Consider the following 25,898-nt stretch of genomic DNA (forward strand, 5'->3'; position numbering starts at 1 on the left):
AAATGAGTAAGCCTGTCCAAGGTCACAGCGTATATATCAAAACAGAATGTTGTCCATTGAACGTAGATAATTAGTTTAAATGAAGAAAATATTTTTAATTAAGATTAGAGTTAAGAGTAGGATTTAGACTTTAGGATTAAGATGCATAGTTATAATTAGAATTAGGGATTATTATTATTATTATAGGTTATGACCAACCGTTTAGGATGAGAATTCAGAATCGAGACGTAATTATTAAGGTCAGAATTAAGATCAAGACTTAAGATTTTCAGTTGCAATTATGATTAGGGTTTAAAGTTATGGTTTAGGATCGGAGCCAAGCTTTACTGTTAGTCCATTGGTACCATAATCCTAAATCCTAAACGTCATATCTTAATCTTAGATCCGAACCCTTAAATTTTGGTTTCAAAGTTAAAACCTAAACACGGACCTTAAATCTTAAACTCGAAATCCTACTTTCTGGTTGACTGAGTCCTCGTTCCTGATAGTCTAGCCCTTATACGTAAACTCTACGGATTCTTCTAATAAAAAGAATATAGATAGAAATCATTTGTGTTTTCTTATAAGTTATTTAATTTCGTTATGAATGAGTCACCGGGTAATAACTAAGATGTCTTTCCTTCTAATTTTGCATCGATGTGTTTCTATCCATTAACAAATGCATTTTGACAAGTAAACTATAATTATAATCACACTTTGATAATGTGAATAAGACAGTTAGTCATAAACTGTTTTGATTGATGATAAAGTTTCTGCTGTAAATTTGTCGATGGAAATAACTTTGAGTCCATTAAATTTTGTATCATAAAAGTTAAGTATACAAACAAAATTCATCTGTTCCCGAATCATCAGTCGGAATACTAGAACAGCCACCCAGCTTCCTAGTATACTGTGTATCATTTTCACTATTGGGACTCAGAAATTCACGTGATCATATACATGAAATACAGTACCAGACACTGTACTATAAATGACAAATCTTAACTACCACAACAATGAGTTACAGATTTTTAACTCTTAGTGGCCCAGGATCTGATCCAATTTTGATTGTGATTATGGTGATTGACATATATATGTCGACTTAGCTCACGTTAGTAAATAATGAAATTAAATAAGTTAAATACGAGAACGGATTTTCGAGTACGTATATTTCGTAAACTCATTGATCTGTAAAGACAATCAAGGGACAAAATGGAGAAAGCGAACTGGAGAGAGTAAAACGAAACGCGACGACGAGCAAGGTAGGAGGTGAGTGAGTCAACTCAACCAACCGTGACTCAATATTTATAGTCAGACAAAAATAAGTTTCAGACAAGTGATGAAGGGGACAAGACGTGTACACACATAAGCTCATATAAGAAGTCAAGGTTGATAGGCGAGTAATTGACATGGTCAAAATGTGACTCAAGACGAATGAATAGACTGATCTATCCAAAAACTAGAATAACCTATGTGAGCTTGACATAGTACCAGCCCCCCTACAAGCTAATTAACAGTAATTTATGAATGGCAAAAAAATATAATATCAGTTTAATAAAAAGGGAATATGAAAACATCGTAAACCAATTTATTTAATGAAGATACATAGAAAATATATGAACTGATACTTGGATGAATATATTTCAAAGCTTCGGATTTTTTATTTCCTCACCTGGAAGCACTAGACGGCCGTTTCGTCCTAATATAGGACTCTTCAGCAGTGCGTATCCACGATCCCGCTCGCGACAGTCCAGTGATTCCAGGTTGTCAATGGTGGTCTAACATCAATCGGTTCATGATCTCAATCAAAAATATTATTAAATTATTCTCATTAAATAAATAGATATATATCAAAATATTGAAAGAAAATATAGATTACTTTATACAGAAATGAAATGTAAGGAGATTTTATTAGTAAACTAATGGAAGAATACTGATAATAAGGGAACAAGTAGTTCGCGTATATAAACCTGTCGGTGTGATGATAATCTCTCTAATGATTTGTAACTGTGATATTGACATTTCTCAAAAAGTTAAAGGTCGATATTTTTTAACCATGTTGATAGTTTTATTCGACTAGTAAGTATTAGATGATCGTTACACTATAACACACAATGATTGAAGTTGAAAATATGTACCATTGAATACAAATCTAGTTGTCTAATAGTTAAACTCTGACAGTGAGACTTGAAGGTCCTGAACATAAACCCGATTAATCTGGCTGGCTTTCACTCCCAAGGCAACTGGTACTAGAATAAAACAGCTATTCAATGTTCTCTGATTTCAAATACTAATCTCAGTTTGGGTCAATGTTTGATGAATACCACTTTTGAATTGACATTAATCTTCACAAAACTCATTTAAGAGCTTATTGAGTTTGCTTAAGAATCAAATACAACCAATCAGAAATAACTGCCAATTTAATTTGTTCGTCTGTTTATATACATGCAGGCCATAGATGAGAATGCGTCCACGAACGACTAGTGAAAGGTTTTGATTAACAACAGTATAACATATGACTATTGTTAAGTGAGCCTTCAAAAGGTTACTATTTTTTATTATTATTTTTATTATTATTATTATTATTTTTTCCATCGTCATCGTGAATGATAGCCTGTGTGTATAAAACAGTGTGACGGAAGAAATTTATATTAATATAGAATTTTTGAGTATGAGATGATTTCGTGAAACTAATAAATAGTTATAAAAGTAATATATTCAGGTCGTTTGTTAATTAACCAGGATAACTGTTTCAAGAATGGATAAATTACTATTGAGATTACAGATATACCTTACTAATAATTACCAACTTATATGGAACTTAGGTCTAGAGTCATGTGTTAACTAACACAGACATTTTAATGAAAAATTAAATGCACCCTGATGTCGAATAACTCAGGGTGATTGGAAGGACTAGATCAACTCAGGACCGGACAACATGAAATTACTGACAACTCAATAACTGACTATCGTAAATAAATCATTACCATAAGAATTTAGTCGTCACTCAGTTGGCTGATTAATAACTTGCCTAACCGTATTACCAATCGATGTGATATATGAATCTTTGAAGGAGCATCTGTCACTTCAGAATTTGAAGATACACTCTGCTGATGAGTATTAACCAGTTTAAAAACTTCATAAAAGTCTTTCTGTAGACTGCCTCCAACCCTCTAACACTTATCGATCCTTATTAAAACATTGATTTTTAGTTAATACATTAATCAAAATGATATTCAATGTGATTATAGTATATTACGCCTTATAGTCTTTTTAATGATGACATTACTATTGAAATCTTATCATCACATGATTGTATAAAATCATAATGTATCATTTACAGACAAATTCAAGCATACTTGTTTATTTGATAAAAGGTTTGCATTAATCCTTTTCACATATTTTAAATGACTGGTTTAATCAACTTGTTTTTGGGTTTTATTTGTCAATGAAGTAGTTATTACTTTGAGAACAATTGATTCTGCTACTTCGTCGATATGAGTATTGTTATTATTAGTGGTATTTTTATCGTCCTGACATCTGTATTCTTAAAAAAATTGAATGGACTTGGAAAACTTAAAATCCGGATATCAACTCCGGATCTTCTAAAAAGGGGAGGAGTGTTGGGGACGATAGATCCCCGAAACTCAAATTTTGTAATTTACTTATCGATTAAATGTGCAGATAGGTCAATTGATGAACTATCGATTAAATGTACAAATAGGTCAATTGATGAACTATCGATTAAATGTTCAAATAGCAGTCAATTGTTGATTAATGTTCAAAAATCTTCCATGACAATATCGATTGTAAATATTTGTATAAATACGCTTGACTTGTATGCTTGATCTGATCTGCCTGCCTGACTTGTTATCTGCTGTTGTCTGTAGAATACACTTTCTACACCTTACCCAGACTTCTTGATCGAGTTAGCAGAGTTGGGGACAACGGACCAGAATAGGCTATCGAGTCGCTGAATCATTGATCCTTCGTTCGTTCGAGTAAGACGCATCAGTAATCGCATTCAAGCAATAACGAAGCATAACAATTGGCGACGGGGTAAAAAAAAAGAACAATCCAAAGTCAGCCTTCAGCATCCAGATTTGTCATCAGTGTCCTTCAGCAACATTGGTCATTAATCAAACAGTAATTTTCATTACCGGTGCTGAATAAAAAAAAATGACTTTCCCTTCCGATCGAGTACAGCTGCTATTTGAAAGACAGTTGGAGTTTTTAGTCAAATTACGCACGCAGCTGTTAAATCACTCATGCTTTGGTGATGCAACGGAAGTGGATGGATTGATCTCTCAACTGCGCACAGAGCTGGAAAATGTTTACAGCCCCAATGAATCCCCGATAAACCGTATTTCAAACGGTACAACAGTCACTCAAGATTCGCCCAGTGGTCCAGTCCTCTCCATTCCAGAAACATGCCCGGTAATGGACTCAAACTCCATTATCCCCAAAACAGCATGTGCAGACGGTGACTTATCCAGCTCACAAACACACTCCCTGGTAAATGCTCATAGAATTGTCGCAATAACCACCCATGAAACAGAAAACAAATCGAGCAGTACACTGAATACAACTGCTTCAAATGGTTCTCATCAGTCTGCGACAGATGTTTTTGACAAATCTTATTATCAAGATTCTCTTTTACCAGAAAATATGTCAGATGCATCAAATGATGATCAAAAACTTAATACAATTTTGATAGATGCTAATTACCTTGATGATCCATTATCTACAAATAAGATTCCAAATAAATTTGGTCACAATATTTCAGAAGAATTAAACTTCGAACACCTCATATCAAGTGTCGTTCAGCCTCAAGACTTAGTCACTTTCAGTCAATTCTCTGTTCAGTGCGATAAATATGTCTTAAATAAATTCAAGTTAATTATAACGTGGGCATATGAAGATCCAACACTGTTTCGTGGGGGAGGATGGACCTGGAAAACTTAAAATCCGGATATCAACTCCGGATCTTCTAAAAAGGGGAGGAGTGTTGGGGACGATAGATCCCCGAAACTCAAATTTTGTAATTTACTTATCGATTAAATGTGCAGATAGGTCAATTGATGAACTATCGATTAAATGTACAAATAGGTCAATTGATGAACTATCGATTAAATGTTCAAATAGCAGTCAATTGTTGATTAATGTTCAAAAATCTTCCATGACAATATCGATTGTAAATATTTGTATAAATACGCTTGACTTGTATGCTTGATCTGATCTGCCTGCCTGACTTGTTATCTGCTGTTGTCTGTAGAATACACTTTCTACACCTTACCCAGACTTCTTGATCGAGTTAGCAGAGTTGGGGACAACGGACCAGAATAGGCTATCGAGTCGCTGAATCATTGATCCTTCGTTCGTTCGAGTAAGACGCATCAGTAATCGCATTCAAGCAATAACGAAACATAACACATTTAATTTCTAATTACTCAAAAATCATGATTGAAATTATTCACGATTGTCTAAATTAGTTGACTTCGTACAATGACTGAGATCGAATTAAAAGCAATTTATTTTAAAAAAATATAGACTTTTATTTAGGATCTCATTTGTTATTAAGTGATGATTCAGTTAGATGTACTGGGATAAAATGCTCGAGTGATAAGAACATAACACAAATCTTGTTTCTTCGAAACCGTGACTCCTCAGCAGTGGTCATCCGCGACCCAGAAAGTAAGAGGCAAACCAAGGACCTACGGTCTCACGGGTGAACGCTTAACCTATAGACCACTGAGCTGTTATCTAACGGCGTACAAACCTTCAATCAATCCACTATATTTCACGACCATCTTACATTGCATTTAATGGGTACCTTCCTCACACCCGACACGGTTGAATTTCATTGATCGCGACGTATCACCAAAATTCAAAAAATTTCCTCTCGAAGCTAGTCAGTAGTAAGCATATGATAATTATCAGTATAAGGTTGTGGAAATTGTTGAGTTTCATTGAAATCGCGAATCGATCAAAGTTAGATATCCAATGAAAACCTAGAAGCACTAGATGGCTATATGGGACTCCTTACAGTGTACAACCGTAACCCCGCATCCGGCAACTGGACTCAGGACCCCATTCACAGGTGCGAACATCTGACTTTTAGACGATCGACAGGAACCTGGCAGCGTAAATGTCCAACTTCAATTAACGCATAGCTGAGAAGTCATACAGTAAGATGAAACAGCCATCCAGTACTTCTAGGTTTTCATTGGATGTCTAACTTTGATCGTGATTCGTGATTTCAATACGACTTAGCTATATTCACAACGCTAAGATGACAAAAATTGTTATTAACTTAATCTAAATAAAATTTATTTTAATGGGTAACACATATTCCGAAAAAGATGATTAAAACTAGTTTAAATTGATTGAATCTTATTTCCCTATCAAACTTCATGTTAATTAATGTGAAAAATAACAATAAAATATACCTGCGCACCTGTTTGTGGAAATTGTTCAGTTTGTAGTCTACATCGCAAACTGACTATAGCTAAACAACTACTGGAAACTAGGATGAACAGAGCAACCTTTACGTTTAAACATGAAAATCATTTTGCAATTTGTATCTACGACCCTACCAAGAACTGAACACAGGATCTTCAAAAATATCCTGAACTAACAATATTCATGTGCTTACTAGTGATTAACTACAAGAGACGACTTTCTGAGTTTTATTGAGAAGCCATGACGAGTGAGACCTAACTACGATTAGTAGCGACAGATAAACAATCACAAACACGACAACAATGCTGGAAAAACGAAAGGCAATAATAATCAGAATAAGATTCTAAAAACTATTAGTTTAGAAGTGTTAATTATAGAGAATTGCATTCTGCATGTGGAATGGTAATATACTTTAATTTAAAATAGGTAGGAACAAACTAGAATTATGATAAATACGTATGACATGGTAAAAAATCTATCTAAGTCACGTTAATGAGTGGGTTAAGGAAAGCCATTACTAACATGACAGATCGATAGAGTAATAATAATGACAATAATAATAATAGTAATAGCGACAATAAATCGAAAAATGGGCGTGGTTTAATGACAAACTGAGTTGTTGTCTGAAAGTAAGGAAAGCATCTAAGATTAATAATAAAAAATGGTGAATTACCAAATGTTATTGGAGTACTAGAAGGTTAGTGAATCGGACTACTTAATTGGTTTCAGGTTTAGCAAATTAATCGCTACTATCCATTAAAAGTAGTGATATGAATATCCTCATTTTATCCTCTCTAAAGAATTTATAAAAACTTAATAACAGTATCGAATACTTTTACATTCTGACGTGTATTGTGAACAAAACAGAAGTTTAAACAACCTTATATGCACCTCGTCGGGAAATTAATATTTCAGTGGGTACTTATAATAGATTTTAAATCACACCATTAAAAACCTGGGAGCATCAGACACCCGTTTCTTTCTAGTACGGGACTCCTCGACAGTGAACATTTATGACCCCGAGCCGGGAGTTAAACTAAGGGTTCTCAGTCTTGCATACGAACACTCAACCTCTAGACTACTGGACCGGGATCCGATGGTTTACAAATATTATTAGCTCCGGTAAACAGCTCATAGTTACCCTGTCAACTTGATGACAGCCATAAATAAGTTTATGTTGTACTGGAGAAAAAGATTTATGATTAGTCAAACAAAAAAGTAGAGAAGACAGGCGCAATGATACTATAAATTTACTTAATTCAATTTCAATTTCTCAATTTGTTTTTCGTATTTAAAATCCATTCTTTATAATTATTTCTCAACAACAATTTTAGACCACTGAACTAACAAGCTGATATACAGATATTTTGTAATATTAAGAAATTGATAGAATTAGTACCATAGAAACATTATCTTCATGTACTTCAGATAAATTTAATTCCTAAGTCAATTGAAGCTAGACAAGCATGGAAAACCCGGAAGCACTGGACGGCCGTTTCATCCTAGTATGGGACTCCTCGGTAGTGTGCATCCACAATCCCACCCCGCGAGATTCGAACCCAGGACATATCAGTCTTCCGTACAAACGCTTAACCTCTGGACCACTGATCCGGCATCCAACAATGTTAATGTTTAGCTTCAACCAATCCACAAACTTGAGCCACCGTCCACCATTGTCTTAAGTGAGTTACTATTTCACAACAGACCCGGTTGAGGAGTCCCATAATGGGATGAAACGGCAATTCAGTGCTTCCAGGTTTTCTATGGTGGTCTAGCTCAAATTGACTCATGAATTCAATTATTAAATTGCTACAATCTCCACAAAACCCCTGTCTGATTACATCAGATTAGCTATTAATAAATTGTAGTACAACTCTTAACTCCGCCTGGAGTCCCTCCGAGGGCTACTACCGGTCCCAAGCCCGGATAAAGGAGGAGAGTCGGGAATGGGGTTAGCGTCCCCATCCCGTAGAAAACTAACTCGCTAAAAAAACGCTAACCAGAAAAAATTATTCAAACCTTTTAAACTCTGCCCTGGGAGTCAGAAGATCTTCATTTAGAAGAATTATGACGCCTCATGATGAAAGCCGAATCCCTTCGGAAGTTACGAGGCCGATGCCCCTTCTGACAACCAGAGCGACCATTTATTTAGGTACATGGAATGTTCGTACAATGTGGGACACCGGGACAGTCTTCCAAATTGCTGTAGAAATGAGAAGATACAATCTAGAGGTACTTGGGATCAGTGAAACACATTGGACACAAGTTGGACAACAACGACTAACTACAGGAGAGCTCCTGTTATACTCCGGCCATGAAGAAGAAAATCCACCATATACACAAGGAGTTGCATTGATGCTGTCCAAACAAGCGCAAAATGCACTTATAGGATGGGAATCTCATGGACCAAGGATCATCAAAGCCTCGTTTAAAACAAAGAAAGAGGGCATTTCAATGAACATCATCCAATGCTATGCGCCTACCAACGACTACAATGAAGACGCTAAAGATCAATTCTACAATAGGCTGCAGTCAATCGTCGAGAAGTGCCCAACAAAGGACCTGACCATTCTGATGGGAGATTTCAACGCCAAGGTTGGAACGGACAACACTGGATATGAAGACATCATGGGACGACACGGACTGGGAGAAAGAAACGAAAACGGTGAGAGATTTGCAAACCTATTTGCCTTCAATAAACTGGTCATAGGCGGCACCATATTCCCACATAAACGCATACACAAAACCACATGGACTTCACCGGATCACTCTACACAGAACCAAATCGACCATATTTGCATCAACAAAACGTTCAGGAGGACTATAGAGGACGTGAGAACCAAGAGAGGAGCTGATATAGCATCAGATCATTACTTACTGGTCGCCAAGATGAAATTGAAACTCAAGAAGCACTGGACAACGGGGCAGACAGTATCACAAAAGTTCAATACGGCCTTTCTCCAGGATACTAACAAACTCAACAAATTCAAGATAGTCCTCAGCAACAAGTTCCAGGCCTTTCATGATCTACTCAATGGAGAAGGAACTACTGTGGAGAGCAACTGGAAGGGGATCAAAGAGGCAATCACTTCAACATGTCATGAGGTCCTGGGTCACAAGAAGCACCACCACAAGGAATGGATCACTGTTGGTACACTGGATAAGATTCAAGAAAGGAGGAACAAGAAGGCAGCGATCAATACCAGTCGAACAAGAGCAGAAAAAGCCAAGGCACAAGCTGAATACACGGAAATAAACAAACAAGTGAAGAGGAGCATCAGAACCGACAAACGTAAATATGTGGAAGATTTAGCAACGACGGCGGAAAAGGCTGCAAGAGAAGGAAACATCAGACAATTGTATGACACGACAAAGAAACTCTCTGGAAATCGCCGCAAACCAGAACGACCAGTGAAAAGCAAGGAAGGCGAGGTAATCACCAACATTGAAGAGCAACAAAACAGGTGGGTAGAACACTTCAGAGAACTCTTGAATCGACCAGCTCCACTGAACCCACCCAACATCGAAGCAGCACCCACGGACCTCCCAATAAATGTTGGCCCACCAACAATTGAAGAAATCAGCATGGCCATCAGATAAATCAAGAGTGGCAAAGCAGCAGGACCGGACAACATCCCAGCAGAGGCACTAAAAGCAGACGTAGCGGCAACTGCAAGGATACTCCACATTCTCTTCAATAAGATTTGGGATGAGGAACAAGTACCAACAGACTGGAAAGAAGGACTACTGATCAAAATACCGAAGAAAGGCGATCTCAGCAAGTGTGATAACTACAGGGGCATCACTCTTTTCTCAATACCGGGAAAAGTCTTCAACAGGGTATTGTTAAACAGGATGAAGGACTGCGTAGACGCCCAACTTCGAGACCAACAGGCAGGATTCCGTAAAAATAGATCGTGTACAGACCAAATCGCAACTCTACGGATCATTGTGGAACAATCAATTGAATGGAATTCATCACTCTACATCAACTTCATTGACTACGAAAAGGCATTTGATAGCGTGGACAGAACAACACTATGGAAACTTCTTCGACACTACGGCGTGCCTCAGAAGATAGTCAATATCATACAGAACTCATATGATGGATTACACTGCAAAATCGTGCATGGAGGACAGTTGACAAAGTCGTTCAAAGTGAAGACCGGTGTTAGGCAAGGTTGCTTACTCTCACCCTTTCTCTTTCTCCTGGTGATCGACTGGATCATGAAGACGTCAACGTCTGAAGGAAAGCGCGGGATACAATGGGCATCTAAGATGCAGTTGGATGACCTAGACTTCGCAGATGATCTGGCCCTTCTATCCCAAACGCAACAACAAATGCAGGAGAAGACGAACAGTGTGGCAGCAGCCTCAGCAGCAATAGGTCTCAATATACACAAAGGGAAAAGCAGGATTCTCCGATACAACACAGAATGCACCAATCCAATCACAATTGACGGAGAAGATTTGGAAGATGTAAAAACCTTTACATATTTGGGCAGCATCATTGATGAACAGGGTGGATCTGATGCAGATGTGAAGGCGCGGATCGGAAAAGCAAGAGCAGCATATTTACAACTGAGGAACATCTGGAACTCAAAGCAACTGTCAACCAACACCAAGGTCAGGATTTTCAATACAAATGTCAAGACAGTTCTACTGTATGGGGCAGAAACCTGGAGAACTACAAAAGCCATCATCCAGAAAATGCAGGTGTTTATTAACAATTGTCTACGCAAAATACTTCAGATCCATTGGCCGGACACTATCAGCAACAACGTACTGTGGGAGAGAACAAACCAGATCCCAGCGGAGGAAGAAATCAGGAAGAAGCGCTGGAAGTGGATAGGACACACATTGAGGAAAGCACCCAACTGCGTCACAAGACAAGCCCTCACATGGAATCCTGAAGGTCAAAGGAAAAGAGGAAGACCAAAGAACACATTACGCCGAGAAATGGAGATAGACATGAGAAAAATGAACAAGAATTGGATGGAACTAGAAAAGAAGGCCCAGGACAGAGTGGGTTGGAGAATGCTGGTCAGCGGCCTATGCTCCATTGGGAGTAACAGGCGTAAGTAAGTAAGTAAGTAAGTAAGTAAGTAAGTAAGTAAGTACAACTCTTACGAGTTCTGCAATTATTCACTTCGTCTTTGCTCTACTTATATTTTTCTTCTTCTATAGAACTGGCTGTAAATATTAAATATTTGATAGATGAAGTGGTTAAGCGCTCGCGCGTGAGACTGGTAAGTCCTGGGTTCGAATCCCTCGAGAAGGGGTAGTGGGTGCGCACTGATGAGGAGTTCTTCAATAGGGCGAAACGGCCGTTCAGTGCTTCCAGGTTTTCCATGCTTGTTTAGCTTCAATTGGCTCATGAATTCAACTATCGAAATAATACTTAACTAAAGCAAGCACAAAAACATTGATTCATTTAATTTATAGTTTCTCATCAACTGTTTACAACCTAGAAATTATGGTAATAACTATTTACAGTCAATGTACATACTTTAAATTATATAAATGAAGATTCATAAAATTATAAAATGTTAAAATAGATGGATATTTGTATGTTACTAAGTGAGAAATTTCTAGAAAGAAAAAAACTGAAAACTCATGACAACATGTTTCTAGGGTATAGAAATGGAATATCATTATTACGCAATAACAATCAATCATAATGTCGAATGAAAATGAACAGAGTACGATGAGTTAAGCTTAAAAACTGACCCAAAAATGAAAGAAAAGAGTTCATCGTTGAAAATATGAAATTAGATATTACGTAATTAAATAGTGAAAATTAGAATTTAACATGATAGTGTGAGACTTACAACTTCATTGTCCTTTGAAAATAGAGGTTCAGTTTCAATCTTTTAATAGAGATAGTTTCAGCTTAACTTACTAAATTCCACATTATCTGATTATTGGCTGTTCCGAACCATTTTTGAAATATTAACATTATGTCAAGTACTAAGTAGATGACAGGTAATTGCTCTGTTGAAAATACGTTGATTTTTTTTGAGAAATCTTCTCGATTGAACGTTAATTTGTTTTATCTGGTCTTCGCTGATTTTTGTGTCAGAATCGCTTATCACTCATACTTATAAAGTGAGGAACCACTGCGATTCCTACGACGCGAAAGTAAGAACACAAAGACTGGTACAAATGAGGATTTATTAACTCCGAAACATGACGACGACTATTCTAGCCGAAAATACACTCATTTATATATTGATTCGTACACCCATTTTGATTATTGATTAGGATGAAATCAAATATATGACAAATCACATGCTACATGTCACGCTGAGCCTAGTTAATGTTAATTTAATACAAAAATATTGTATACTATACAGAATAAAATACCATACAGGAAAACAAAACAAATACTACACTGAGTAAGTATCACATTGAATTAAAACGTAAATAATGTCGAACAAAATTCATGATGAGTATGTAGTGTGGCGTCGAGTCGCGGTTGACTATGATCACCACTACAAGAAGGTTGCGCACCAGATATCGGAAGGCGATTGGAAGTTGTAGCGATATATATTTGTTGGCGATCCCGTGGTATCGAAAGAATACCGAGAACGTGCCAAAGGAGTACAAGCGGAATCACTGGGCAAACGTAAGTTCGTGCAAGGTCACAATCAACGGAAGCAAGAATGGAAGAATAATGGATGTCTTTAGTACAGTTAAACAAACAAGTACAGTAAGACAATCACGGGTACAATTGGTTATAATAATAATTGTTTTCATTAAACCAATCGTGTTCTCTTGATAAAAGTAGGTCACTACAAGTAAATCAACCTAATTTTGATTTTTCATCGTCATATCACTTTTGACTTTAGTTGTTGTGGATTGTGCTCTCAGATGCGAACAAGAACCTCTTTTCTTGTTTTTCTGATGTAAATGCTTTGTCACTAACATGTAAACTGGAAAATACAACTGGAGGCAATATAAAGTGGAAGTTTATCTACTTTAGTTTGTCTCAATCATAAATTTCGCAGTTCAATACGTCATTTTCAAAGGAGCACTTAGTCTAGGATTAGTCTTATTAGCTATTTCGTCCCCTTCAAGACGAAGTCGTAAAAATAATGGTTTTGATATATTTTCTAATAAATTTAAGCATTTACAATGTGTTCGTATAGCGAGCGAGTTATGGAGATTATAGAGTTTTTAAAGTTTAAATTCCGAACTAATTTTAACTAGATTACCATCGAAAACCAGGAATCACTGGACATCTGTCTTGTTATGAAATGGGACTCTTCAGAAGTGTACGTTCAAGACCCCATTACAAGGGATCAATCGCAATCCAAACTATGAACATCAGTTAATTTTTATTTCAGAATAGTCGAGGATAAAAAAGGAAGTTGTCGTATCCTGGTTAGATTCACCGCTGTTATCGAAAACAGCAATATTATGACCATTTTTCGGATTTTTCAGCAAACTTTAATATTCTTCAAATGGAAGGAATCATTGCATTTTATTGAGTCACGGGATTACCTGTGTTGAGAAACATTAAGGAAAGAGAAATGTAGAACATTGGTCCCGAATGTTTACCGAGTTGATTTGAACATTATTCGGGAGTATATATGAGCAAATCACTCCGTAGTATTTATACATAGTTAGACATATGGAAGTTGCTGGCAGGGGCTTTTGGATTTAAGTATCGTACCAGTTAATACTCGTTAGCAAGGTGTATCTGCAATTCTGAGGGAACTAGTGCACCCTACGGGATTCGGACTTGGGTCACCCGTATGTATAGTACGACCCGTTATCAATAAGCTATTGTGACTGCGACTAACCCTTTTATCTGATCTCAATTACAAGCTATTATGTAACTTGTTAATCACCGTTATTTACGCTATCGATATAAGGTAAAATTCAATTAACCATGTGTTATTCAACTCTGTAGTAAAAATAACTTAGTTGTAGATACTTATAGAGATTTATAAGTAAGAGTATATTATAGTTTAGTATCATGCATGTATAAACTCATGAATTATGAATTAGAGGGATAGAAAGTTGTACTGACGGCTTTTATCAGACCTTCTAGTGTTCTTGTTAGAGGTTTAAGGAAGTGCGAATTTGTGTGGTCAGTCGATCATGTACAAAATATACAGTAGAGAAGTTGGAAAGGTTTATTACTAATGATATAGAAGATATGTAACAATCTACACTGAAAATAAACTCTACCAGTAATGAAAAAATATATAAACTAAGGTTAGTACATAATAGGCCAATAAAATTAAAGATCGATATTTGTAATAAATGGATATTACTTTAGAGTGGATTTCTAATCCTAATGACTAGTTTCAAAATGGACTTTCCAAAGTTCAAAGTTACAGTCTGAGACCAATCAACATAGCAACTTACTGATGGTAGTAGGATGAAGATTGCAAACTGGCTGAAACTGCAAATTTTGAATCATTGAATTATGACTTGACAGCTCAATGGTCTCATGCCTGTTGTACAACTAAATGATTCTCGGTTGGTACAACGGAAAAACAATGGTAAAATTGAATCCCGGCTTTCAATGGTTATCCAGTTAACGTTGGTTAGTGATGAGACTTACCTTCGAAATTTTAACGATTATTAGTAGATAGATTAGTTAAGTTAGTCTATTCTTATAGAGGATAGGTCACAAACTAAACAGTTTAATCAAAATGCATTATAAACCAAGATTCTGGGTTGCTAGTTTATGAGATAGGGGTTTGCCTACTACGTGTTTCAACCTATACTGTAATGTAATTAGAATAGTTAGATTGAACGGTTTATTTTACTGCTGGAAATATCAGCAAAAACCATTCAATCACTTACTATGGTATTTCCGGGTTGTATAAAAATGTCTGTAGTTGTACTTTTGGCAAACAATAAACGTCTATGGTCACAGACCAAGTGTTGTCCTTTGACATCCCCATATCTCAGTAAGACAACGTACTGAGTGCAACAATTGAACCTCTTATCGATTCATATGTTGTCAGTACAGTAGTATGATGCCCCTGTAGTTCCCAGACTTGCACAAACCTCCTTTCTTTGATATTTTGATGAGGTTTCCTTCCTTCTAGTCTGTCAGCACTTGTTCTTCCTTCCAAACCTTCTTGAATAGAACGTGAAGCATGTTTGCAGTTACTTCTAAGTCTGACTTCAACTGGAATATTTCCAGGTACTGTTGCTTTCCCACTCTTCACTGTCCTGATGGCCGTAATGTCTGTAGGTGCTGCTTTGATGTCCGGTGGATTTAGTGGAGATGGCCTATTCAAGAGTTCCTCAAACTGCTCCACTGTTCTTTAATCTTAGTAGTGGTCCTGCCAATTTTGTACTTGACTGGTTTACTATATTTCCCCGCTAGTTTCTTCGTTGTCATATAGCTGTTTCATATTTCCTTCTCTTGCAGCTTTCGACACTGTTGTTGCTAACTCTTCCGAGAATTTCCGCCTGTCAGCTACAGTGCTCTTCTTCACCCGCTCGTTTACTTCTGTGTATCCGAACTGCGCCTTGACTTGCTCTGTTCTGGTTCGGCTGTTGTTAATCGCTGTCTTCTTGTTCTTTCCATCTTGAATCTTATCCAGGGTTTCCGTAGAGATCCATTACTTATGATGATGCTTCTTGTGACAAGCACCTCCTAACACGTTGAATCCAGCGCTTCTTTAGTCCCTCTCCAGTTGTTCTCGACACTAGTTCTCTCAGCAGATCTTGTAAGGCTTGCAAACTGTTGTTGAGAGCTGTCTTGAATTGGTTGAGTTTGTCAGTATCTCGAAGGCTGAAATGCTATTCCGACAATGTCCAACGCTTCTCTAGCTTCAGTTTCATCTTGGCAACCAACAGGTTGTGATCTGGAGCCATGTCAACTCCGCCCCTAGTTCTCACGTCTTCCATCGACCAGCTGAATTTTTTAATGATACAGATATGGTCGATCTGGTTCTCAATGGTGTGACCCTGTGAGACGCATGCAGCTTGTGTATGTGATTATGGGGTAATACAGTGCCAACTATAACCATTTTGCTGAAGACAAGTAAATCTCTCGTCATTCTCAATTCTTACTCCCAGTCAGTCCATATCGTCCCATGATATCTTCATAACCGGTGTTGTCCATTCCGACTTTGGCGTCTAAATCTACCATCAGGATGATCAGATGTTTTTTTCGGGGGAACTTCGCTATGATTGATTGCAGACTCACATAGAACTGATCTTTAATGTCATCGTGGCTATCATTGGTGAGTGCATAAAACTGGACAACATTAATCGTGATTCCCTTCTTTGCTTTGAAAGATGCTTTCACGATACTGAGTCCATGAGACTTCCATTCTTTAAGTGCATTTCGTGTTTCTTTGGTCAGCATCGGAGCAATACGCTGAGTATATGGAGCATTTTCTTCTTAGTGACCGGTATCTAGCCCTTACATTCCAGCTTGGGTCCACTGTGTTTCACTTATTCCAAGCACCACCAAGTTGTATTTTCTCATTTCCGTTGCTACTTGACTAGTCCTTCCGGTCTTCTACATTGTTCGGACATTCTGTGTACCTATATTAATTGTTGCTCTGATTGTTAGAAAGAGGATCGGCCTCGTGACTTCCGAAGAATCTCAGCTTTCACCTGAATGAAGATCCTTCAACTCCCATGTCAGAGCTTAAATAGTTTAAGTTATTTATTCTGATTGGCTTTTTTTAGCAAGATTCTTTCTACGGGATGGGGTTGCTGACCCCATGCCCAAACCTCCTACCTCAGCCGACCTTGGGACCGATATTAAACCGAGAAGAGCTACATACAGAGTTACCCTACAACTAGCTTTACAACATACAGAAGTATAACCTGAATTGTGTTTGATTTATTATGATATACAGACGATGTATGTGATTGATTAGCGATTACAACAACAAAATTATCATCACATTTAACAAAATGAAGACATGGCAAAAAAGCGGGACAACGTTACCTGAATAATGTATTTAGAAAGAATGATATGATAGAAAATGAAATTTTACCTAAGAAAATGTTCAGTTCAAAAACACTGGTGCCGTAACATAATTATCGACATAGTCATGAACAATTTATTAATGGAAGCAGTAATCTTGTAGTAATGAAACAAACAAAATGCACTATTTCGTTTGTTAGCTTCGATTTAAATGGGAAAACATATGGATAGAAATAACAACTGATAAATGAGTGATTTACAAGTGGGTTTGTCTCATTATCATCACACAAAATAATGTAGTTGATCTAATTCTTGAAAGAACAGTACATGGAGACTTGTTGGAGTGCGCACTACATTTGAGACCCATCGGCAGCAGTAGCGATATTTTCTGGTCCAAGTAGAGAATTATTTCCGGACCATGGAGTTTCTTTCCATATGAACCATAAACCAGCTGCCCATAGAGCAACATTGGTAAACCCAAATATCTAATTTATATAAATTAACAAAAACATACTGAATTATTAAAGTTACAAAGTAGATCTTCATTGGTTGGTATAATTCAGATACAAAGATTAAAATTTGTGTAAAGCAGAGGCATTAGGCCTTATATAATGACTTATTTAGAAGTCCAAAAACCAAGATCCATAAATAACTCACCAATGAAAACGTAGTCCTAAAGATGAATCATCCCGTTCACCTAACATGAGTGTTAAGGATTAATCTATCATGTATCACTTTGAAACAATTTTGGTTCCGGATTTGAAATCATTAAGATGGCCTCAAGCGGTATTTTTGCATTTGAGTATTCCTTATTTCACATATGAAAACCATACTTACGCGGCATATTATGGGTACTACCATCTCAGTCAGTTATACGCAGAGCATAACCTGGAACATTTGTGCGACGGTTCTAATTGTTGTACTCTATTAGCACAGAGAGATGAAATAGTCAAGGCAAATCGAAGAATAGTGAGAGTGATAATAGTTTAAAGAACTAAGAGATTCGAGGAGAAAGGAATGACTTTGCGGGCAACGTATGATAGTTTTAAAACAAAATCTGAGGGAAGAGAAAGTGCATCTGTACTACTGTAACCAATTTTGAGCCACGTCACCTGTCTTCAACTACTGGTTATGATAATCGTACGGACCTCAACCAAGGAGTTCGCACTTATTTACATGGTCCAGTCCAATAACCAGTGTCTTCATGGACTGTTGCCATATCTTGATTTGGCCACTCATAGCTTTCTTCCAACCTACTTCCATATCAGCCATCATTGACTGTCGAGATAGTCAGCGGATTGTTGTTTATTCTTATCAATTGCGGATAGACTTCACTAGTAATTAATTGATATCAGTAAAGAGTTGTAGATATCGTTGATTTTTAATTGTTGCCTACGTCACTTTTGGCATTCAAACAAATACTAACTACATCGCTCTCTTCCCTGGTCCATTGGCCACGGCCTTTGACTGAAGAGTATAATAGTATTGTACTGCCCTTATGGACCACTTCACTAGATGGGACTGTTGGTCTGGATTACTTCCTGATCACGCTATTGGATTTATATTTCTCTTCACTCTGTCGGGACGAACTGTGTACAATGATATTCAATAATTGAGTGAACTGCATTTGTGAGTTACCCAAAAAGGAACTTTTAAGTAACATTCATTACATGATGGTTATTGTTTTTCATCCAATGCACAACATAACTTTTCTATTTTTACCGTCTTCTTATTTGTATATTATCAGTACGCCTTTTTCGCATTGATATTTGTTTTGCACATTATTGAACTACTACAACTATCATCAAAACAGTAAAAGTATTTATAAACATCTCCAGGTTCCCAACGGTGGTCTAACATCAATTAATTCATGATCTCAACCAAAAACTTAACAATCTCCACAACCCCCATACTGATAATTAACATGTGCTTACTAGTGACTAGCTTCGTGATGGAATTCTCGGAGTTCTAGTGAGAAGTCGTGACCAGTGGAGCTAATCTGTGTCGGGTAGAGACAGGTATCTACCTCAGTACAATGGAAGGTGGTCGCGCAATTTCGTGGATTGGTTGATGTTAGACACTAACACCATTGGATGCCGGCTCAGTGGTCTAATGTTTAAGTGCTCAGGCGCGAAGCCAGTAGGTCCTGGGTTCGAATCCCGCGGGGTGCGGGATCGTGGATGCGCACTGCTGAGGAGTCTCATACTAGGACGAAACGGCCTTCCAGTGCTTCCAGGTTTCCAACGGTGGTCTAACATCAATTCATTCATGGTCTCAACCAGAAACTTAACAATCTCCACAACCCCCATACTGATATTTATAAACAGTTGTCTACACAAGATACTCAATGTCCAGCGAGTACAGGTGGACAGCTGTTTATCAGATACCTGTCTAGTTTAAGGGGCTTACGAAGAATACCGGTTTACTCAAATTTTATCAAAGGAAAAATTGGAGTGCAGAAGGAACAGGACCTCACGACTTTGAAAGTAGCTTTTTGATGTTGCTCTCCATAACCGGAAAATAGCCAATATCCAAAAAAGGCTTTTTTAATATTTTGTGTTACTCAGATGACAATTTCCAGACGTGAAAAACTAGTTTGGATGGATGGAACATGTATTACTCAATCCGAACAACTGCACACTTTGATATATATTTTGTTGAGTAACAACCGTCTGAACTACCAATTAACATTTTATGGTACAAGGGTTTGAATCATTTAGTTTAGTAGTAGGAAAATTTTATAATTCAGAACAATAACAACAAATGAATAACGTTCTCCGGACCTTAAGATTTAGTCATCAAAATACTAATCTAGAGTTAAGTGTCTTCCCTAATCCTAAATTTTCAAAGAAAGTTTGTTACGACATTGAAAAGTGCTAAAGAGAATGATGGGATCAACCTATGCAACCATTAAAAAACTCACTTTCGGTAAGCAGTTTGTTTTCACATGACTTTATGGAAGGTACTTTAAAGTTGAGCTAAATTACGAAGTCTAAGTGGAATAAATCAGCAAACCTTCAAGCATATACCCAGACAAGATCAAAACATCTTTCAAAATAGTTTTTAACGCCAAATATAAAAAGTTACCGAAGAACCAGTTTGTTTCAGCATACAACTTGGCAATAAGAACTGTGATTAAGCGGGTCAGCTTTTAAAATGTTTTCCTGATCATATCTGAACAGACGATTCCTTACTCACCTTTTGCAGCGAATCCCACTAACTGCTCAACGGAATCTACATCCACAACAAGACAACTAGTAAGCAAAGAGAAATGACTAAACCGTGAGTACTAATATTAATACCAAACTGATAAACAAGGATTTTTTTCTTCACTGTTGTATAAACAGTTAAATATATAACCAACAAAAAGTGAATAATCATTACCAGAGAAACGTTAAGTCCCCCATAGGTAGCTTGTTCCTCGGCTTCACAATGCACATTAGGTCCCACTTCATTGCAGATCCGACTTGCTGACGTATACGTTTTAAACTGGTTTACATTATCGGCCCATGCACAAGAGGCGATAAACCATAACAGAACAATGACAGTCGAGAAGATGAATTCCTATTATATATGTAGAGTGGTGTATAGAACTTACGTATTTACTAAACCGTGAGTCAGTGAAATAGCGATCATGAAAATAGACATAATAGACGCCCATAGCAACGCAGAAAAGCATAGTTAGGACACCAACAAACACATAAAACTGTGCTGCTGAGGCGAAATTCCCATACATATGTTTACTCTCCATAGCAATGCATCGAGGCAGCACGATGGAGTCAATACTAAAAAGAAGTGAAAAACCTGAGGGATTACTTGAAAGGGTATGTAAATTTGGCACTCCAATGCTCAAATGATCCGTTACCCCGACAGTCATACTTTAGCTTGACATTGGTTGAGAAGTCACACGTCGTTGCAAACGCAAAGATTGCTATAAGCTATTACGATATAATGAAAAATATGAATAACATACAACTTCAATGATTTTAATAAAACCCTTGGACTCTTTAAAAACTTCCCATCCTGAAGACTAGTATCATGTAAGGAGTCGCTAAAATTGCGTGGATTTACCGATGGTTCTATCATCCCTCCAACCTTTGTTACTTCTCAAGATGAAAGAATGGGCAGAGGGTTACACTGAAGATTGACCAAATCGTGCAACGCAGAAAACTGGAAAGTGCGCTGCAATCCAATGCCCAATACCTGAGTAGTCCTAACTAATACAACAACAAAAAGTGTTTTGGTCTAGATTTACGTTTTTAGTAATTATTTTATGAATAACAGATTTCTTAAAAGATCAATTAACGATACAAATATACTTAGAGACATCAAATCGTTGGTTTGTCATCAAAAAGTATTCTCAATTAACTTGAATCATGGCCCTTCCGGCCAAGCGAAGTTGGTGAAGCCGGTGGGCCCTTCTGGAAAAGAGGCATACGTAGAAGCACGGTACAGCTACCGGGGTCCAATAACTGCTTTTGCGTTTTCGATTCTTCTCAATGTTAGGGTTTCTTGAGTTTGTATCTTTCGGTTTCACCGCTGCATGTGAAGATGCCACAAGAATTTAGATTTTGACAACATTTTAAACAATCACACCTATAATTGAATCGTGCTCACCCAGTGAAATAAAAAGCCAGGAGCGGATAGGTTCGAAGATATATTTGATACGCTAACAATATATCGAAGACTGACTGATCTAAGCTGCCTAGCGATTGAGGGAGAAGTTGATCTCGTTCGGATGCGTGAACGAGCGCCTTCGGGTAGGGGGTTCCATAAAAACTAAAGTGGCCAGCATCAAATTTCAAAGACCTACGGAGCGATTGATTTCGGAGGTCACCCCCATGATGAGGTAGTGATGATCCTTTGGCGTGGCCAGCCAGAAGTTTAAACACAATGAGCTTGTCGTTGATAAACACTCTTCTGATCGCTTGCTATGTTCAGCAGCATCTGGTCGTCTCTCCTTATTATAAAAGGTCATGTGGTACAATATATTAATGAAAAACAAGTACAATGAAAATTTCGATTCATTGTAAACTTTCTCTATTCTCATCTTTTCCAACCGTACTGAAAAATAAAAAGGATAAATAATTGCATGTCGAATTAAACTCGCACCTGTGTAGAGAGACAGAAAAAGGCGAAAAAGGGAAATAAACTCATATACACGCGTTTTGTAAACATACAAGGGCGTAAAAACGATTTTCGAGAAATTATTTTTTGAAAAATAAGAAATATACACTTATAAGCAAGCATATAAGCGAAAACGATTTTGGAACAAATATATATATATATATATATATATATATATATATATGAACATATTAAAAATAGTTTGCTTTTTACAAAAGACAATGAAAAATGGAGGTGAAACAAAGTGTTATGTAGTGTCTTACCTGCAGTAATCGTCTAGATGTTCTGGAAACCTTACTCTTCTTCCACAACGCGTTGCTTTGAGTCTGTTGTCGGATACTATAAGAGTATCATTGTGAGTGTTGGTTATCTGGTGATTTATAGTAATTGTGTGACTCGCATCCCTCTACTGTACCTAAAGGAAATCGACATAGCCAGAGTTTCCTTCCAAATACGCCGCTTTGATGCGATCGATGCTGATGCTATCGTCAGTTTCGTTCTTATTGATTCTATATTACATGAGTTTACGCAGAACTTTGGAGGGTTCTTCGTATGTTGTTCCGAGAGGTCGTCGATATAGATCGCGACGTACAAAAACGCGTGTACTACATCGTAGAGCAAAGTGGACAAAAACATCAGTTGACTGAGATTGACTGGGAACAGATTTAACCGAACGCATTGTGTTTGTAAGCCTGCTCGTGCATGGGTTTAGATCCATATTCGTTGAAGAAGATGAAAATCCGTTAATTCTCCTGGAAGTCGAGGTGTCTCTCAGTAAACGAGTTGAGCTGCAGTCTAATCAATATCAGCTTTTACTGCATCGCAAATACCACGTTAGATGAATGGAAGAGCGTCAATTCACTATGAAACGTTTGTAGCTGATAGGGGAGCTTTTAGCTGTCGGTGAAAGCGTCCTACCAACCTGCTACTCGTGGGTGGTAGGTTGTCGTTCTTAGCCGCGTGCTTCCTAATAGTGTAGCCAGACGTCGGAAAAGTGCCTATTCCAACCGGCGTCCACGGTCTGTAGTCTTAGTTGAAAGGCAGCCGAAGTTTGCCACCCATCGTTCAACGAGGGCGTGGGCTGCCGTTTCGGCAGTAATGTCCTTGGTAGGTACTGCTTCTGGCCATCGAGTGAAACGATATACGCAAGTTACGAGGTAGGAACAATCATTTGAATCTAGTAAGTGTCCTACCAACTCTGGATGAACGTGTTCAAAATGAACATCGGGAGTTTTGAATGAGCCTAAGAGACAGCTGTTGTGTCTAATCACCTTAGATTTCTGGCAGCTTACACAGGAGCGAGCCCACCTCCTCACGTCTTCATTCATATCAGGCCAGCAAGATCGTTCTCCTATGAGCTTGATAGCTGCACAAACACCTGGGTAAGAAAGTTTATGTAATGTATTGTAGACCTTGTGCCGATATGTTTTGGTACGATTGGACTACCCTTACAAGTAGATGTGTCACACGCTGAAGTCTCCTTACCTATTCCCATCTGTTTGACACGCAGTTTCAGGGTTGTAGAAGACAACGCATACTGAATATTAATATCTTTACTTTGAAGCCAGGCGAGTTTAAAAGAGTCGATTTCTTGTAAACTGTTCAAGAAAGTTATACGAGACAAGGCGTCTGCCTTGAACATCAATAACGTGTCCCAAAACCTTGGGAGTCGATTTTGATTTGACATTTCTGAATGTTTGCAGTAAGACCGAGCTTTCGTAGTCGTTCGAAGAGATGGTTCAGGTGCTGGAGATGGGATTCCCTATCCGGACTTGCAATAGAGCAGTCATCAACATATGTATGTACTAAATTGAGACCTTGAAGGAAATTTTGGCCTGCATTTCTTAAGCCGAAGGTCATGCGCAAAAACTCGTAAAGACCGAAAGGAGTAATGATAGCAGTTTTCGGAATGTCTTCAGCAGCCATGAGAATTTGGTTAAATTCTTTAACCAAGTGGATTTTCGAAAAAAAATTGTTTTACCTTTCAAGGTTGTTGTAAATTCGTGAATGTGGGACAACATGTAACTATCAGGAATGGTTTTCGCATTCCATCGCTGATAGTCACCATTTGTACGCCAGTCGCGATTCAGATAAACACTATCTCTGTCACCTATTCATCTGCTCTAGTGGCCACAGTCAGTGATTGAAGATTATAATGGTTGTAACAGAAAAAGTACACTGAAGATCTCTTCACAGAATCTTATCGCTCAGTATTGTCATTTATTTGTTTCTCGCCGGCTTGTATTTTTAACCTTCATCCAGGCCTCTTTTGACCGCATTTTATGTTTTTCAGTCTTCCTTGTCTAAGTTTTTAGTATGCGAGCTTGGTTAATGACTTACTACTTGTGACATTACCATTGCGTGTCGCCGGACTGCTCACAATAAGGTTGTGTTTGACCCGACTCAAGGTCGCGATGTGGTTCAATGTATGATGATAGACCTTTGACAGTCCGCGGTCAGGAAACCAAGAGCTGTGTTTGAAACAAGTGTACGAGTGTCATGGGCATTAAGTAAGGTGAAATATGCAAGAGGGAGAAATGTCAAGAAGAACGTAGTAGATATGCAGCGTGCAAGTACATGTTTAGATTTGATGTAGAACAAAAATTTGCACAACGGATAAATTTTAACCTGATGATTACATGTTAATATACTCCTTGGGTAATAAAACTATCTAGAACTGTCGAAGTTCAGTATCAGACGATCAAAATAAGTATTGTGGGTGGTAAATATATAAACAGAAGATCTGCATTAGTTAAAATTGAAGGTTACAGAGATACGCAGTTTTAAAGAGAACTGGTACTATATGGAAATTTGTGAAACGGTATTTTTAGGTAAACGTACTGACCGAAAACTATGATAGACTCACCGAATTGACCTGATAATTCTAGAAAGTGAGTTATAGCATCCAAATACAATTTAAAGGATAGTGTATAAAATTGTGTACAAAGTCTACAGCATGGTGCCTCATCATATATGATTATGTTTTTGAGTGTTAGAGTGAAGTCTGAATTAAACTAGTAAATCCAGGAATTATGTGGACCGTAACATCCGAACACTATATAAGGTTACTTACTTAATTACGCCTGTTACTCCCAATGGAGCATAGGCCACTGACCAGCATTCTCCAACCCACTCTGTCCTGGGCCTTCTTTTCTAGTTCCATCCAATTCTTGTTCATTTTTCTCATGTCTATCTCCATTTCTCGGCGTAATGTGTTCTTTGGTCTTCCTCTTTTCCTTTGACCTTCAGGATTCCATGTGAGGGCTTGTCTTGTGACGCAGTTGGGTGCTTTCCTCAATGTGTGTCCTATCCACTTCCAGCGCTTCTTCCTGATTTCTTCCTCCGCTGGGATCTGGTTTGTTCTCTCCCACAGTAGGTTGTTGCTGATAGTGTCCGGCCAATGGATCTGAAG

General features: G+C 37.7%; 2 protein-coding genes across 3 annotated transcripts in view; one reads left to right on the forward strand and one right to left on the reverse strand.

Annotated features, from left to right (window-relative positions):
- Nucleotides 1-22,259, reverse strand: part of SYPL2 (Synaptophysin-like protein 2) — a 31,410-nt gene extending 9,151 nt beyond the window's left edge. Inside the window, exons 1-7 of one of the 2 annotated variants that reach the window (XM_051215604.1) lie at nt 21,615-22,259; nt 21,431-21,576; nt 21,333-21,389; nt 21,176-21,297; nt 20,958-21,144; nt 20,744-20,923; nt 12,273-17,844 (exon numbers count right to left, since the gene is read on the reverse strand). In XM_051215604.1, coding sequence (XP_051066135.1) covers nt 17,710-17,844; nt 20,744-20,923; nt 20,958-21,144; nt 21,176-21,297; nt 21,333-21,389; nt 21,431-21,445 — 696 coding nt within the window. In that variant the 5' untranslated portion in view covers nt 21,446-21,576; nt 21,615-22,259 and the 3' untranslated portion in view covers nt 12,273-17,709. Of the gene's footprint in view, nt 1-12,272; nt 17,845-20,743; nt 20,924-20,957; nt 21,298-21,332; nt 21,390-21,430; nt 21,577-21,614 lie in introns of those variants that run through there. The other variant, XM_051215605.1, reaches the window with a different exon arrangement.
- On the forward strand, nt 1,864-8,710 carry MS3_00007341 (uncharacterized protein). The gene is made up of 2 exons (XM_051215606.1): nt 1,864-3,667; nt 5,053-8,710. The coding sequence occupies exons 1-2, from the start codon at nt 3,477-3,479 to the stop codon at nt 5,210-5,212; spliced, it is 351 nt and encodes a 116-aa protein (XP_051066137.1). The 5' UTR covers nt 1,864-3,476; the 3' UTR covers nt 5,213-8,710.
- Nucleotides 22,260-25,898: the final 3,639 nt, after the last annotated feature.

The sequence above is a fragment of the Schistosoma haematobium genome, chromosome 4 (assembly GCF_000699445.3).
Source record: "Schistosoma haematobium chromosome 4, whole genome shotgun sequence".
Lineage (NCBI taxonomy): Eukaryota > Metazoa > Platyhelminthes > Trematoda > Strigeidida > Schistosomatidae > Schistosoma > Schistosoma haematobium.

Excerpts from the sequence above, each read along its gene's own strand:
- MS3_00007341 (XM_051215606.1), top strand. The coding sequence starts at position 3,477 with ATGAGTATTGTTATTATTAGTGGTATTTTTATCGTCCTGACATCTGTA. Across the intron at positions 3,668-5,052 it reads TCGATTAAATGTGCAGATAG|GTCAATTGATGAACTATCGA; the intron begins GTCAATTGATGA and ends ATGTGCAGATAG.